General features: G+C 52.7%; 1 protein-coding gene across 1 annotated transcript in view; it reads left to right on the top strand.

Moving 5' to 3' along the window:
• CNTFR (ciliary neurotrophic factor receptor) overlaps positions 1 to 15,279 on the top strand; it is a 197,382-nt gene that overhangs the window by 103,002 nt on the left and 79,101 nt on the right. The window contains exon 4 of the mRNA XM_031062866.1: positions 13,333 to 13,414. Within this exon, the coding sequence (XP_030918726.1) occupies positions 13,333 to 13,414 (82 nt within the window). The remainder of the gene's footprint in view (positions 1 to 13,332; positions 13,415 to 15,279) is intronic.

Raw genomic sequence — 15,279 nt, 5'->3', positions numbered from 1 at the left:
TCATCTGTCCAACCAGCTTTAGAAATAGCCTGGGGAAGCTCTAGTCCAGAATCCTGCCCCTGGCACGGTGAATACTGAGTGTGGACCAGTTTACTTTGGCTGTTTGGGTTTTGAAAACCTTCAGGCTTAGGTCCTACAACCTGTCTGGGTTCATCTTCCAGCAGGTGACTCTCATGAGACTATGCCTTCCTTATGGCAAGCCTGAACCTCTCCTGTTGCAGCTCTTGCAGTTCATGCCTGTTGTCTCTCATCTTCATCACGAATGAAACAGCCTGTCTCCATTACCTCAGTGATCTTTAGGTAGGTGTTGGCAGGTTGCTCCTCAATCCTTCCAAAACTGTCACTTTTACAGGCTGTGCAAGCCCTGTTTTGTCAACCTGTCCTCATCCCCAGCCTCATCACTACCCTTCATGGACTTGCTGGAGGTCAACATTGCCAATCTTATACCAGAGCCCCAAAACTAGGCACAGTGCTCTGGATGTGGTTTTAGAACTTTTTTTTTCCGTTTAATTATTTTCCATAGTGAATGTTACAGACCCTGCCTAGGCATACACTTGGCATCAATTTTCCCCTTTCCCATTGGGAAAGCTTGCCAAAATATATGAAAATTAATAAAGTCTGTGTGTGTGTGCGCGCTAGTGTGCGTACTTATTTAGGCAAGATTCCTCTTTTGAACGTTCAGTGGATTTTTTTTCTTATTAATACTTTTCACAAGTGTCTGTAAGAACTACAATTTGAGCCCTTCACAAAGGTGCTGCTCTGCTCAGAAGCTCCTCTGCAATCCCAGCAGGAGCTGTGCCCTTTTCCTGAGCTGTCTTTGACTTTGCTTCCACAGACACTGTGGGATCAGATGGTTTCTTTTCCTTTCCTCTCCCCTTGCCCAGGGTTTCTCCTAATTAGTGCTCTGAGTTTTATCTGCCAGGAAGAAGCTTTTTTTGGGGCCAGTCAGAATTGCTCCAGCATGGCTGGTACACTCTGTGCTGGGAGGTGCTGTAGCTGTAGAGAGCAGATTGTTAGGAATGGGGGGTGCAGCCAGAGCTGGAGAAAGGGAGCACAAATGCCTTAGGAAAAGTTAAAGAAGGTTGGGGTCCAGGCAGGCTGCAGAGCAGGAGGCAGAGGTAGAGGCTTACAGAAAGAGGGGGACTCAAGGGCAGTAAGGGAGCATTTGGTGGAGGTGAACATCCCAGTGAGATGTGAGAAGATGCTCAGTGTGAGCTTGGCTCCTTCCAGAAGAGCTCATTGGTATCTTGCAGAAAAGCCAATGCTGCTGAGACAGAAGCTGAGGGTGAAAGGAGGGGAGCCAGCAGCACTGGGGGGAGATGAGGGACCAAACAAGCCATGGCAGCCATCCCCTTGCTGGGTCAGGCTCTGTGGCCACACTGAGTATTTTCAGTCTTCCTTAGTTTTGCAGAAGGGCATTAGCTAACAGATATGCCCAGTGGCAAGTCCGGGATGAGCCAGCTCCACGTCCCTGGAGCGGAGAGCTGGGATGTGAATTGAAACCTTTTGCTGTGCCAAGGAATTAGAAGCCAGGCTCCCACTCTCCATCCAGGCAGCATCAGAATGGGCTCAAGCAACCGGAAAGCAGCAAAACCAGGGGCAGAAATCTGTTTCCCCACATTTGCTGCTCATCTGTGGCTCTACCCTGTGGTGAGCTCAGCAAGCTGATGAGTGCGAGCAGACCTGACCCTGGCTCAGTTTCTCCTTTGTTCTGCCATTGACAAATATCAAGGATTGAAGTGAAACACTGTGCTTTTCTCTTCCAAAGGAAAACAAACAAACAAACAAACAAAAAACCCACCAAAAAAAAACCCCAAAAACCACCCAAAAAAAAAACCAGAAGGGAAGGGAAGGAGCTCCTTTTGCATACTGCACTGGAGAACCCTCATCATCCTGTAGCAGGAGGCCAGCACACATGAATATTCCTGTGCAATATGCGCAAGTGATGAGCCCCATATGCAGGCCTTGGGAGAAATTAAATGTTTTCTACGGCATTTTCCAAAAAGCCTTTCTATCAAAGTGCTTGGTCAGGAGCCAAAAACGCCCCAGCTTTCGTGGCCCCAGCTGGTTGACACTTTTTTTATTATTTTATTTTTAAATGCTGATGAATATTTTCTAATTAAAAAACAAGCCCTCCCCTAAACTGAGTCTTGCCCCAGTGGATGGAGTGGAGCCAGAGATTGGGAGGGGGCTGGAGGCCACTGGGGATTCCATGGCTGCTCTTGGCTGACGGATTTCTCTTCCTTCGGTGCTGGAGCTTGCAGGAAGGGTCCTGAGACAAAAGGCACACGTGGTTCACATCTGCCCTGCCACGCCTGGTGGAAGGCAGCCTGCCAGGCAGGGGTGGCACCCTCGTTCCTGCCTGCTGCCTGGCCCCCGAGAGAGGGGAGGAATGAGGGCAGGCTCCAGGCGGGAGATTTGAAGCACACCAACCTCCTGGTGGGGGAGATCACTGGGGTGCAGCCACGCAAGGGGATTTCCAAATCAAATTTGGCATTACAAGGGCAGTCCTTCATATACTGTCCACAAAGGTGAGAATGAGCAAAGCCATGGTATAATTGTAGGGATGGAAGAGATTTTAGGGGTAGTTGCTGAGGAGAGGCAGATGCGTAAGATGAGACTTGATGCTGGCACTTGTCTTGAGCACAGGATCAAAAAGTCCTGATAGTTTTAAGGCATGTGAACGTGGTGGAGATTTGGAGAGGGGCTGACCTCTCACGGTTATAAAAGGGAGATCAGCTCTGGTTCTGTGAACTGGAAGGAAAGGAGAGCCCAGAGAGTCCAGTGAGAGCCTGGCTGGTGGGGCAGGTGATTGTGCAGGGAGTGTGGGGCCAAGCAGGAGAAGTATCAAGCACTCCCCTGCTTACTCCTGGAGTCTGGTAGCATGGCCACCTCCAGACTCACAGCCCCTAGAACTGCCCTAGGATAAATAAAGACCTGAATCTGTGCTCCTTGGCTGTGAGTTGTCATGGCAGATCACAGAGGCCACTGCATTCAGTGTTTGGCTTTGAAGCCTTACTAGTGGAAAACATGTCTTGCTGCAGGAATAGTGGCAACAGCTGCCCTCACCTCCAGCCTCCTTTGTGACAGCCACATGGCTTGAGAGTGGGACCTCACAGAGCAAAGCTCAGGGGGTGGAGAAAAGGCTTCTGGGATCTTGTAAGGTAGGATTCTCCTAGCTGAGTTGTTCTTCTCCTGTATGGCCAGGTTGGCTTCAGACTCCTTTCAGTGTAGGTAGGTAGGAATGTGATGATATGTCCACCTTGGATGCTGTATCCCATAAAGAATAGGAAAGAAGAAAATAAAGAAGAGAACTGAGCAGTTTGACATCACTAAATCAGTTCTGGGGCTTGGTACCAGTGTATGCATCTTCCCTCCCTTGCAGGGCTGAAAACAAATTGGATTTTATTCCAACCTCTTCTTTACTGAGTATTCATTTAATTCTGCTGGCTTTGCATGGCAAAATCTTCCACCAAGAGTACATCTTTTTGACTTTGTTTTTTGGAAAGAGGCTGAGACCCAAATAGAGTCTCACACCATGCCTCACCTGCCAGTGGCAGCACACAGCGATGCTGGGCTTGCCCGAGCCATGCTTGGTGGAAATGCTCATTTCCAAAGGGGTGTTTTGTTCCCCCCATCACCACCGAGCACACCACACCATCCCAGCACGGGTCTCAGTGGACAATCACTCAATCCTCCTTTCTGCCCTGCGGGAGCTGCTTCCCTGATGTCAGGCAGGGAATACCTCCAACAAACATGTTAATTTAAGAGCTGTTAAAGCCCAGGGGCAGCGGGAGGTCACAGTCGGCACAAACAGATGGTGTTTTGTCCTTGATAATTAAACTTTCCTGTAGTTTTGGGTGAGATACTTTCTTGACTTTTATTTCAGCAGAGCTGCCTTCAGCCAACTCCATCTCTCCCTCCTCATCCTCTGCTTGCCCTCATCAAACACTGCCTGTGAGGTCTGGGACAGGATCCCAGGGAGATCGAGGGTCCCCAGGGGTTTTCAGAGGGGTCCTCAGCAGCCCCTTGGTCTCACCCCACATGCTCTGCTGGCTCCAGGCTCTGGCAGTCAGAGCCCCTCAAAGAGGCAGCAATTGGAGGCCAGCCTGGGGTTTTGGGGTACCCCCAGCCCGTTTCAGCAATGCTGCTTCTGCCTCTCATGGCTGCTTTTCCCCTTCCACCAGCTGCATCCAGCCAGTGCTAAGTTGAGAGGGGGCAAGGGAGCAGGGACCAGGGAGGTCCTGCTGCAAACTGAGGCAGCAGAGGTGCCAAGGCAGCTGCTGTCATGTGGTGGGGCTTGTTTGGGGTATGGGTAGGGCCGTTTCAGGGTCAGAGCAAAAAGACGACATTTTCTCCCCCCTGCTATCCCAGGAAGGTGTTTTCAAGGAGAAGAGGGCAGGCACATCACCCCATCCCAGTGCCAGCCTAGGCTCGGTTCTGGGGCAGACCCCTGTGCCTCCTGAAGAGGCTGCTGGCAGCAGAAAGCCCCTTCCAGCATCACTGGAGCCAACATGGGCTGCTTTCACCCAAGGTGGGCTCAGCTCCTCCCTGCAACGCTGCCCCTGTCACTTGTCATCAGGCCATTATGGAGAATCCGCATGCCTCAGTTTCCACCTTCAGTCACCCATTCAAAAGCTGGGTGCAGCTCTGACATATGGGCACAGACCCCAGGAGGCTGCTCAGGACATGCTGGGCACCTGTGGAACCACATGGGGTGAGAGTGGTGATGGAACTGGGTGAAGCTATGACCTACAAATCCCATCTGTCTGCAGGGTGGGCAGAGTTCCCCTCCTGTCTTCTTTTTCCTGCCCAGGTTTTGAGCAGTGTTCTTGCAGTGAGGAGGGGGGCAGGGGGCAGCCCATATGCAGGTGGAGGACAAATGTCCTCGCTGTCACGTCTGTCCTGTCTGCCTGCAGTGGTCTGTGGTACCACAGCAGCTTGTGGGTCAGTGGCCACAGGATAGTTGGTGATCTGAAGGCTTTAGAGTCAATGGGGACACAGTACCTCCCGTGGAACCTGGACAGGGAAGGACAGCAAGCAGGGACCAGTGGGGAGCACACAGTCCCCAGCATCCTGAGCCCCTCTCTGCCTCCAGCAGTGTTTGCTGCTCTCCCTGGGCCTTGGAAGCTGCCTGGCTCCTGCCTACCCCATCCTCCTGCCAGCTTGTACTGCAGGCGTGGAGGAGAGATGAAGCAAAGCAACATAAGCCATAGTCACCATCCATGGAGGTATTTAAAAGACATGTAAATATGGCACTTAGGAACAGGGTTTAGTGGTGGACTTGGCAGTGTTAGGTTTACAGTTGGACTTGATGAGGCTCTTGTGCAACCTAAATGATTGATTTTATGATTCCATGATCCTGAGGCATCTCTGGGGAGGTAGCATCAGAGTCATTGGAGTGTCTTCCTCTGTGCAAAAAAAAAAAAAAAAAAAAAAAAAAAAAAAAAAGAAAGCCCAGGGAAAAAACCAGGCTAAAATTAAAATGCCCAAGAAGCTCTGTACAACAGGGTGTTTCATCAGTTACTCTCCCAGTACTGCTAAGCCAATGTCTTCCTCCCTCCTTGGACAAGACATCTGCCAAGATCTCTTCCAGTGCTCCTCAGTCCAATCTGCTCATGTCCCTGAGCCCCTGCAACACAACTTCAGGCTGTCATACTTGTCCAGCTCTCTCTCTCTCTGCATGTTGGCAAAAAGCAAACCTGCCCTGCTGTTTGAGCAGCAATGCTGTGGCCTCAGTCCTTGGATACCTGTGTTGGTTCAGGAATGAGCTGTAGCTGTCCCTGGCTTGGGAACATCACCACTAGGAGGTTTACAGGGGGCAAGCAAGCACGGTCCTGCCTGTGCTGGAGGAAAGGGGTCTTGCAGGGTGCCAGCAGCCTGTTTGGAGTTGCAGCTGGCAGTTTTGCCCTGCTTGCCCCTGTGTTTCCACAGCAGTGCTGTGCTCTTCATCTCACATAACGCCAGTGCCAGTGAGCTCAGACACAGTGCCCACAGTGTGTCCAGCCCCTTGCCTGGGTGCTGCAGAGAACAGCCCTCCAGAGGAGCAAGACTGGGCTAGTAAGATATGCAGTCTTTGTGTTTCAAGCAAAATAAGGTTTCTGTGGAACCTGTGTCTGCAGGTGCTACTGAGAGGGATGCTAAAGCTGCTGTGGCCAGACATGTCCCAAAATCTCTCCTAGCAGGGACCACAGGAAACAGCATGCTCCTTTGTGCCATGTCTGTTGTGTCATGGGCATCCAGCTGATAGAAGAAGTCTGTCTGGACAAGCCCTGCCTGTCCTCCCTTTCCTCTTTGTTTTGCTCAGGATGCACATGACTATGCCACAATCCAGATTTTAATACTAGGCTGCTTTTCTCTGCCCTGGAGGTTTGGATCTGAAGGGATGTTGGGTATTTCATAAAGCAGCCTCACTACAGAGTATCCCCAAGGCAGAAGACAGGGTTATGAGCAAAATCCTTGGGGGACTGAAGGGCGATGCAGCCCTGCAGACAAAAATAAGAAATGCTGCCAGCATTTGCCTGGAAAGCACAAACTGAACCTGGCATGAGACAGCAGGACCTTCCTAAAGAGTTTGGGGTGGTTTGCTCAGTGTATGGAAGTTTGGTTTTGATTTTGGGGGGTTGTTTTGGTTTTGTTCTGCATCATTAATTTTCTGCTTTTGTGGGTGGAGGCTGGGCGTCGAAGTGCCAAAAATCAGCATAACACCAAGAGCTCCATCCCGCAGTAACCACAGCCTGGAGACTGAGAACGAGCAGGAACTGCTCCCAAATATGCCCATCTTAGGTGATTTCTCCAGCTTCCAGAGAGGAGGACTGGGAAGCACCTGAACCACCAGCATCTCCCACCTCCTGTCTCTCTCCCTTCTCTGTCTGATCCCTTATGTCTGTCCCTGACATGGCACCATCTGTGGAAAAACACTGTTCAGGACCTCATTTGAACAGGGGCTCCAGATAAAAAGCGCTGGTTCTGGCAGCTCTTTAATAGAAGCAAAGATCCTATGGATTCCTGCAATCTCTCTCTGCAGGGAGCCAGGAAATGCTCAGTGCAGAGGCAAGTTGAGTAAAAAGAGAGAGAAAATTTCTTTTTTCATTGTTGGTCCGAGCTTTCCTGCGTCTCAAAGGCTGCCTGGGTGGGGCTGTGGGCTGCGGAGGGGTGGGGTTTGGGTATGGCAGCTCGGCTGAGCTTCCTGCCCAGGTGGCACTGGTGTCTCTGAGGAAAAGTCCTGGGACAGTGTTGCTCCCCTGCCATGGGGATTCAAGCCCCTGCTGCCCTGCTGTGCCTCCTCACAGTGCTGGTGTTGAAGATGTGTGATGCTCATTAGTATGCTGTTCCCTGTGCTGGCTTTTATCGCTGCTGGAGCAGACAGCTGGCCTTGGAGTGCTGCCCTCCACGTGAGGAAAAGCTGGTAGGCATGGTGGGAGTTTGAGGACAGGTATGGGCTGTGAGAAACATCCCCCCTGAAGGGTCCAAGCTGGAACAGGGAATGGGCACCAGCAGGCAGCTGCCTGTGCAGCAGCACTGCCCCACAATGGATGTGGCACCAGGGGCAGGGTCACTGGAGAGGTTCCCAGTGATTGTACCTGTCCCATGCTCTCCTGACTGATTGTACCTGTCCCATGGTGCTCCTGCCTGTCCTGGGGCCATGGAGGGATCATAGCACCCCAGTGTGTCCCAGGGGTGGGCTGCACTGTCCTGATGCTTTTGGGCACCAATTTGAAGAGCTGCAAGGTGTGAGGTGAGAGCCCTAACCTGCTCCTGGAGCAGGAGTCCCCCAGCCCCTGGAGCTGCAGGGTGACAACCTCACTCCTGGGACCCTCAGGACTCTTCTCATCTTTCTACAGCTCCCTGCCTCAGTGGCAGCATGTCACCATGATCCACAGAAGCAAGAAATTACCTGTCCTGGGAGCCAGCTTGCCAATCTGGGGGATTCTTGAACAACCTGAGCCTTTTCATGGGTTGTTCCTCCCTAGACCATCCCAGCTGCCCCTGGAGCTCCTAAGCTCTGCATTACCCTCTGAAAAGGAGCTCTGATTTAATCTGGGCTGATGCTCCCTCCCAAAGAGCTGCTTTCTTCAGTCCCATGGATATGGGGAGCAGCTTTGGTCATTGCTTTTCACCCTGACACACCTTGCCAGTGGCATTCAGGGAAGATGGAGCAACCTTCAGCAGGGATGTTGGAACCAAGAGCTCTGCGAGTCCCCAGCTGCCTTCAGGGGCCCACCTTCCACCCAAGCAGCTGGGAAGTTTTGTGAGGACCACCCTTCCACCATTTGCCCATCTCTTAGACCACGAGGGCAGGAGGGTCTGCGCTGCCATCCAGGGGTCCAGCAGTGCTCACTGGGATGGCAGAGGCAGGGTGATGAAGGAGCTGTGCTGTGGGGTGCTCCTTCCTCCAGGGTATCCTCCTCCTTGAGGTCTTTGCTTCATTACCAGAAAGGGAGGAGGTAGAGGGAGGAAAGTCACAGTCCATGAGAGCCAAGAATGAATTTATTTCAGCTGGCCCCAGTCATCCCTGTGGCACTCATGGTCCAGTGGGGCAGTGCTAATTGCTCTATTGACAGTGAGGGTTTAAATTAGATTTAAGAAAGCTTTTCAGGCAGTGGGGATTCTGTCTCTGCAGATAAGGCTTTCTGATAGCACATATGAAGGAGATGATAAAGTCCCTCTTTTCTCTCTTCCTCTTAGGCAGCAAAGAGGAGTTTAGTGCTGACAGGGCACTGTAAGGCCTGAAGGCTTTAGGGCTGTTAGCAAGTGTCTGATATTAAGTGACAACTATTTTTTCCTGTCCTTCCCTTGCCTTGCTGCCAGGGATGATCTGAAGGAGGAGAGACAGCACTCAGTGTTGTCAGGTGCCCAAGCAGAGCTGCCCACATGTGGTGCAGCCCCTGGGAACCCGGGGCTGGAGGGTGTCCTGCCCACTTTGTTGCTTCACTGCTCATAGCAGCACCTCACCCTGTCCCTGGGGAGGGATGGCAGGCCACAGGAGGCACCCTGGATCCCCAGGACTGGGAGAAACTGTGTGAGCATCTCTGGTTTAGGCTGAGGAGTTGACAGTGGCTTTGGTGAGGGTGTTGTTTCTCCTTCAGTAACGCTGGGACCCAGGAGGTGCCTGCAGAGTGAAGGGGCACTGTGATGCCTGCAGCTGGCATCTGCACTACAAGCACAGTACCACACCTCAGCAAGAGGCAGACTGTGACCTGGCCTGCAGGACAGGTGGGCTGCAGTGCCTGCAGTCAGCATCTGCACTCCAGGGGTTGGGTACCACTCACAGCCAACCCCTGTGGTGCAGGTGTGCAGTAACACCTGCACTCAGCAGCTGCAGTACAGGTGGTACCTGAGCCTGTGTCTGTACCACCTACACTCAGCAGCTGCAGTACAGGTGGTACCTGAGCACGTGCTGCTGCTGTCTGCAGTACAGGGGAACTGTAGCAGCTACAGCCTGTGTCTGCAGCACAGGTGTCCATCCCCAGCCCAGGTGTGCAGCACAGGTGTCCATGCACAGCCTGTGTCTGCAGCACAGGTGTCCATCCCCGGCCCAGGTGTGCAGCACAGGTGCACAGGTGTACCTCCACAGCCCAGGTGTGCAGCAGAGGTTCTAGCACAGCATTGACAGTCACTGTGGGCAGTGCAGTCACACAGCAGTGCCTGCCTGCAGGACAGGTGCTGCAGAGCTCCTTTGGAAGGCTCAGGGCAAAGCTGGAGGGGAAGGAAATGACTAAACAGGGTTTGTCTTCCCCCAGTTCACCACTTTAGAGCCAGACCCCATACCAGCACCTGCTGGTGTATTGTCTGATGGAAGACTTTGTCATGGAAACGCCAGGTTTTGAAACTACCACTTTTCTTCTGTGGCAGCCACACACTTCTAGAATGAGGGTTTCATTTATTTATCATTGCTGAGAGCAGCCTGTGGCAGGTGAGAGTTGTGGTGGGTGACTGGGGTGCAGTCCACCTCCCTCACCCAGCCCTGCCCTGGAGCTGCTGTTTCCAGGAGGCAGTTGCTGCTCCATTGCTAAAGCTTTGGAGATTATACTAAAGGAGAACTGGAAGGGATCCATCCCTTTGCCTACTGAAAAGAGGACACTGGGACTGTTAAGCAGAAAGTGTCATCCTACTTTTTGCCTGGATACACTGGAATCCCTTGCCTGGAATCCCTTTCAGTCCTGCTGTACTCACTCCTGGGACTGTCCTCACCCCATCACACCACAACAGCTAATGTCACATCGCCTGCCCCTTCAGTCCTGATCCAGCTCAGGGAACACAGGCCTGGAAACCTTTGGTTTAGACTGAGAGCTGCTGGAGGGGACCTTATCCATGTCTGTGTTGAGTTGCCTTCTGCTAAGAATGACAATGGCTGATGCCCTCACTATCCTTGGTATAGACGACAAGGCAGGAAAGATCAACCCTTTGCTCTCTTCCCAAACAGGAAGCTGGGGACAGGGAGGACGGCTCCAGAGCTGCTGGTCCACCACTTCATATGTTCCCTCTCCCCCTTTCTTCCTCCCTAGGCTCCTCTTTCCTCTCTACCTCCAAGAATTTATTCATTACTGGGGAAAATTTACCTTTTGCGCAGAAGATTGAGTTTCACACTGTGGGCTTTGCTGTGTAATAAATGTGGTTCCCCTCCATCACCTATAAACTGCTCCGTGCTGGCATGGGCACATAGCTCAGGACTCTGCACACCTGGTCAGCTGCTGCTCACTGGCCTGTGCACCCGAATGCCAGGGTGCTGGCTTTTACTAGAGAAACAGATAAGCAAGCAAATACAGCAACAGACATTTGCATTGGAAACATCTGCAGAAATTGCAAAGGCTTTGTTATGTGCTTGGGGAGAAAAAAATCAACATGGCTTTGGGCAAAACAGTCAAACAAAGCAAATACTGCATGGAAAATTGCAATTCAAGTGAGAAGAAGTTGGTTTTCTGGCTTGATTTTTGTCCTAAAATAGCTCTACTCCTGCCTGGTCTCAGGGCTCATCTCTAAGAAGAAATGAGATTTTCCAGGGCGAGAGCAGCCAAGTGGTGAATTCTCTGTGCTGTCGCTGGAAGCCTCTGCCTGTGTCCTGGCCATGCCACAGAGTCCTCAGGGATCCTATCTGGGTCCCTCTGCTCTCTCTTACTCCACCTGTATCCCTTGAGACCATCAGTGCTTTGGGACAGGAACCAACCAGCCATTCCCTGCTACATAACTCTGTCTAGGTACATGGGCAGGAGCAGCAGTAATTATTTTAAGAGCTGATGAGACGAGGGAGGAGCAGCAGGGGGTGGGCAGCAGGGGGCTTTGTTCCCTGGCAGGGCCGGGAGGTAGAACATGATGCTGATGATGATGTTTGCACTGAGCCAAACATGCATCAAGGAGATCTCACACTTTCCAAAGAGCAGGCTGGTTGCTGGGGGGGTCCTGTCCCACCTCCTGTCATTGCCATTGTCCCCAGAAATGGGGTGGCTGCACTAGCTGGAGATATCTGGGCTGTGGTGAAGGGTGACTATGGACCCTGGTTCCTTACCTGCTTCAAGTCCTTGTGCCACCCATCAACTCCCAGGGCTGTAGAAAGGGAATATTCAGTGGAAAGTAAATTTGAGTATAAAGAGGGAGTGTTGGCTCCTGGGTTGCAGGTGGTTTCCCAGCTGCTCAGGGTCCCACATGCCATCAGTGCCCCAAGATGTGGCATTGCCACCTGCCTCAGGTTCCAGCTGTCACCCACTCCCTGAGGTGCCACTTGTGATGGCAGCTGGAGCACAGGTAGGGTGGCAGTCAGGGAGCCGTGCTGCAGGCACAGAGGGGACACACGGAGAAGGCAGTGGAGAGCGGGCATGAGAGAAACAGGGGGGAAGAAGAAGAGTGAGTGATAAGGAGATTGTAATTAGCACTTGGCGCTCCTCGCCCAGAGCTTTCAGAGGAAGGTCACCTTCATTATCTCTGTGTTACAGATGGGGAAACTGAGGCACGGGGAAGGCAGTTAGAGTGATTTGCTCAGGGTGACCTGTGAGGGCTGTCAGCAGGGTCTGGGGCTTGCCTGTCCATGCTCTGCAGCACCAGCACACTGGCAATGGCTCTTGCTGCCAGCCCTTCAGCCCAAACCGAGCACTGAAAGATTAAAGGACATGGATCCCTTCTCTGCCCATCTCCAGGCTCATCCTCTGCAGACCCACTGTCTCCCCCAGCATCCCTGCCCCTAAGAGACGTTTGAGATCAGGCTGGTCCAGCTGCACCCCAAAACCTGCTCGTGCAATCCCACCCAGCTGCTCTTGCCTTCCCTCCAGCCCTGCAAAGGCTCCCTGTGAACCCGAGGCCATCTGGGCTCCTGCAACAGTCCCGTTGAGTAATGGAATATGTTTTGCTGGACTTTTTTTCTCTCGCCAATGGAGCTCCCCCGTTATTTAGGTTTAAATGGATGCCATCTGGCTAATGAGCCCATATTCATGTTCTAGATTAAAAGGCAATCCTGTGCACGTTACCGATACGGCACTGGAGATTAGAGAGGTTTAAATGGTTTCAAAGGTGCAATTTGCTTTTCATGCATGGTGCAATTTACTTCCTGGTGGGTGGGCCTGCATCCCTGTGGCTGTCCCCAGCAGCTCCCTCCTGGCTCTGGTCTCTTCTACCAGCCCTGACTGCAAGGAAATGAGAGTTTGGGCATCTCCAGCCTGGCAGGGCCTTGCAGGGTATCCTTGTAGTTATTGCTGCCATTTGTGCACTCCTGGAGGGACTTTTTGGTGCAAGCAGGATGTCTTCATCACCTGCTTTCTTAGTTGTCACCCCCTCCACACCTCTCTGCACCACAGCATCTCCTGGGACAAGGCACGGCTCACCAGGACAGAGTAGCCTCTGCCCCTCTCCCAGCCCAGAGAAGTGGGGGACAACTGTGGCCCATAAAGATACTGATGGCAGGTGGCTGAGGCTGAGGTCTCTGCTGAGATCAGCATCTTGCACATCCTGCAGTATCAACTGTGAACTACCTGGGTGTGCTCCCATGCTCTCAAAACCCCTCTGCAACCCATTTTTAGGTAGCGTTGGCTCCTGGGATGATGCTGCATCTGCCAAGGAGAGCCCCACCAGGGGCTGGCTTTCCTAAGGAAAATGTTGAAAATGAGACAGGGAAGATGGAGCATTTGTGCAAGGCATGTCATCACCTCCAGGCACCTCCCACGGAAAGTGCCACAGGCTATGGAGTGATGAAGCGTGCCCCAGCAAAATGCCTCATTTTGCAATGAATTTCCCCTTGGCTGCCATGGAGCTGGTTTTACAGTCATCTCCTTGCAGTCCCATCACTGGGGGCTCTCAGCCCTGGGGGCAAACCCTGACTGCTCCTGCCTGTGTTTGCTTCCACAGATGGCTAACCCTGTGCCGTCAGCCTGCTGCGTGGTGCTCGCCGCGGTGGTGGTGGTGTACGCCCAGAGGCACAGCCAGCTGGGTGAGTCCTTCACGCCCCCCGGGCCCTGGGGCTCCTGAAAAGTGGGAATGCTGCTCCTTCAGCCCCTCTCTCCTGGGGGAATCTGGGTGCACCCTCCAGGTGTGCCTGATACTATTTCTGTGCATGTTATCACTTCTCTCCAGGACAAGCGTCCCCTCCAGTCCATCACTGTGGGGTTTGGGCATCCTGCATCTCCCTCTGCTGATGCCCCTTGCCCTGCCCACTGCTCTCTGTGTCCCTACTGCTTTGGACCCCTTTGCCCACTCTTTTGTGGATGCTGCCCCATGCAGCCTGCCCATGAAGGGATGAGGAGCTGGGAGGAAGCACCAGCCTGACAGCTCCAAACTCTGATCATCCCTGACAGCTCCATGACACCTGGACCCATGAAAATAATGGATGATGCTTCATCCTGCTCTCACCTCCTTGGAGTGACTTAATCTCCACTGCCACCACACATCTGTGCCCACCACTAGCTCACATCTCTCCAGGCTGGCAGAGGACTCAGGGCTTATTTTAGTGGTGGCTTCAGAGGGATTACCCTTTAGAGTCACTGGTGGCATTGGGAGCTGGAGGAGCCCTACATTATCCTGGGTCTAGGCAGGAGCAGGAGGATTATGAGGGATAGTTGGGTCTTAGTGTGGAGTCCAGCTCTGCAAAAATAGGAAAAAATGGGGAATCTCCAGAATTCCCTGCTTTTCCTGGCAGCCTGTCTATAGTAGCTTTTAGAAGATCTCAGAGGGGAATTTTACTTATTAACTCCAGTAAAGACATCTATGCATCCTTGGGGTCTGTGAAATTGAGGAATCTAGACAGAGTGTCCACTGAGCTGCCTTAAATCCAGTTCGGTGGCTTTACATTGCCACAAGCTTCCGCCTTGGACACAAAGCACCAGGGTTTGGCAGCACATCCTCATTGCACGGGGACAGCCACTCTCTGGACACAGAAGGATCTTGCTGGGTGGTGTTCCAGGAAGGTCCCCAACCCCTTCCCAGAGTGCCTGCTCAAGGCATTTGGGTGCTGAGCTGTATGTGATGGTGGTGTGATGCTTCCTGCAGAGAAGCAAAGCTGCTCTCTCCTGCTGTGCTTGCAGGATCACTGCCTGGGGAGCTTTAAAGGACCTGGCAGTAGGACAGCAGAGCATCCTTTGGATGCCTTGAATAGTAACCCAGACCTGCTGCACAGGGAGGTGCACAAAACACAGAAGGGACAGGTACTTCAGGGTTTCACACGCTTGAATTATGTTGTCTAGAGAAGAACAAATGCTGCTGCTCACCAGTGAGCAGGACCACACATTTTGCCACTGACAACTGGTGCAGAGCTGCAGCGACTGTAATATTCTGCTCTGTGATACAGCAGGATTCAGGTGTTTGGCAGCATAGCCTCCCATGTCCTCGTGTCCCTCCTGTTTCCCTTGCCTGCCTGTGTCTGGGAGGGAGGTTTCTGGGGCACCAGCTCAAAGCTGAAGCTGCTGAGCTTTTATGCATCAAAAACTGCCTGAATGGAGTGTGAGAAGTGTGGCAGGGCTCTTCCCATCTGTAGCAGCTTCACTGGGGGACAAAAAAAGCATACAGGGTCAGAAAATTACTTATGAGACCATAGGACCACCTTCAGGACTGTCCTCAGTCTGTCCCTCCTGGGCACCTCTCTGAAATTCCGAGGTTTGCTCTGGGCAGGAGCTTTGGAGCAGCAGATCCCCCTCCCACCCCACCGTGCCCAGCTCAGAAAGGCTGCACACTGGCAGAGACCCAAATCTTGTGCCCTGTGCCCCCCAGCCAGAGCTCACCCCCTGCCCTGCTGCAGCCTCTCCTCACCAGCCAAGCCCAGAGCTCATCCCCCACCAGCAGCACTCGGGCTGGAAGTGCACA

Source organism: Geospiza fortis, unplaced genomic scaffold, assembly GCF_000277835.1.
Source record: "Geospiza fortis unplaced genomic scaffold, GeoFor_1.0 scaffold878, whole genome shotgun sequence".
NCBI lineage: Eukaryota > Metazoa > Chordata > Aves > Passeriformes > Thraupidae > Geospiza > Geospiza fortis.
Note: the sequence above shows the minus strand (reverse complement) of the source record. Positions and strands in the feature narration are given on the sequence as shown.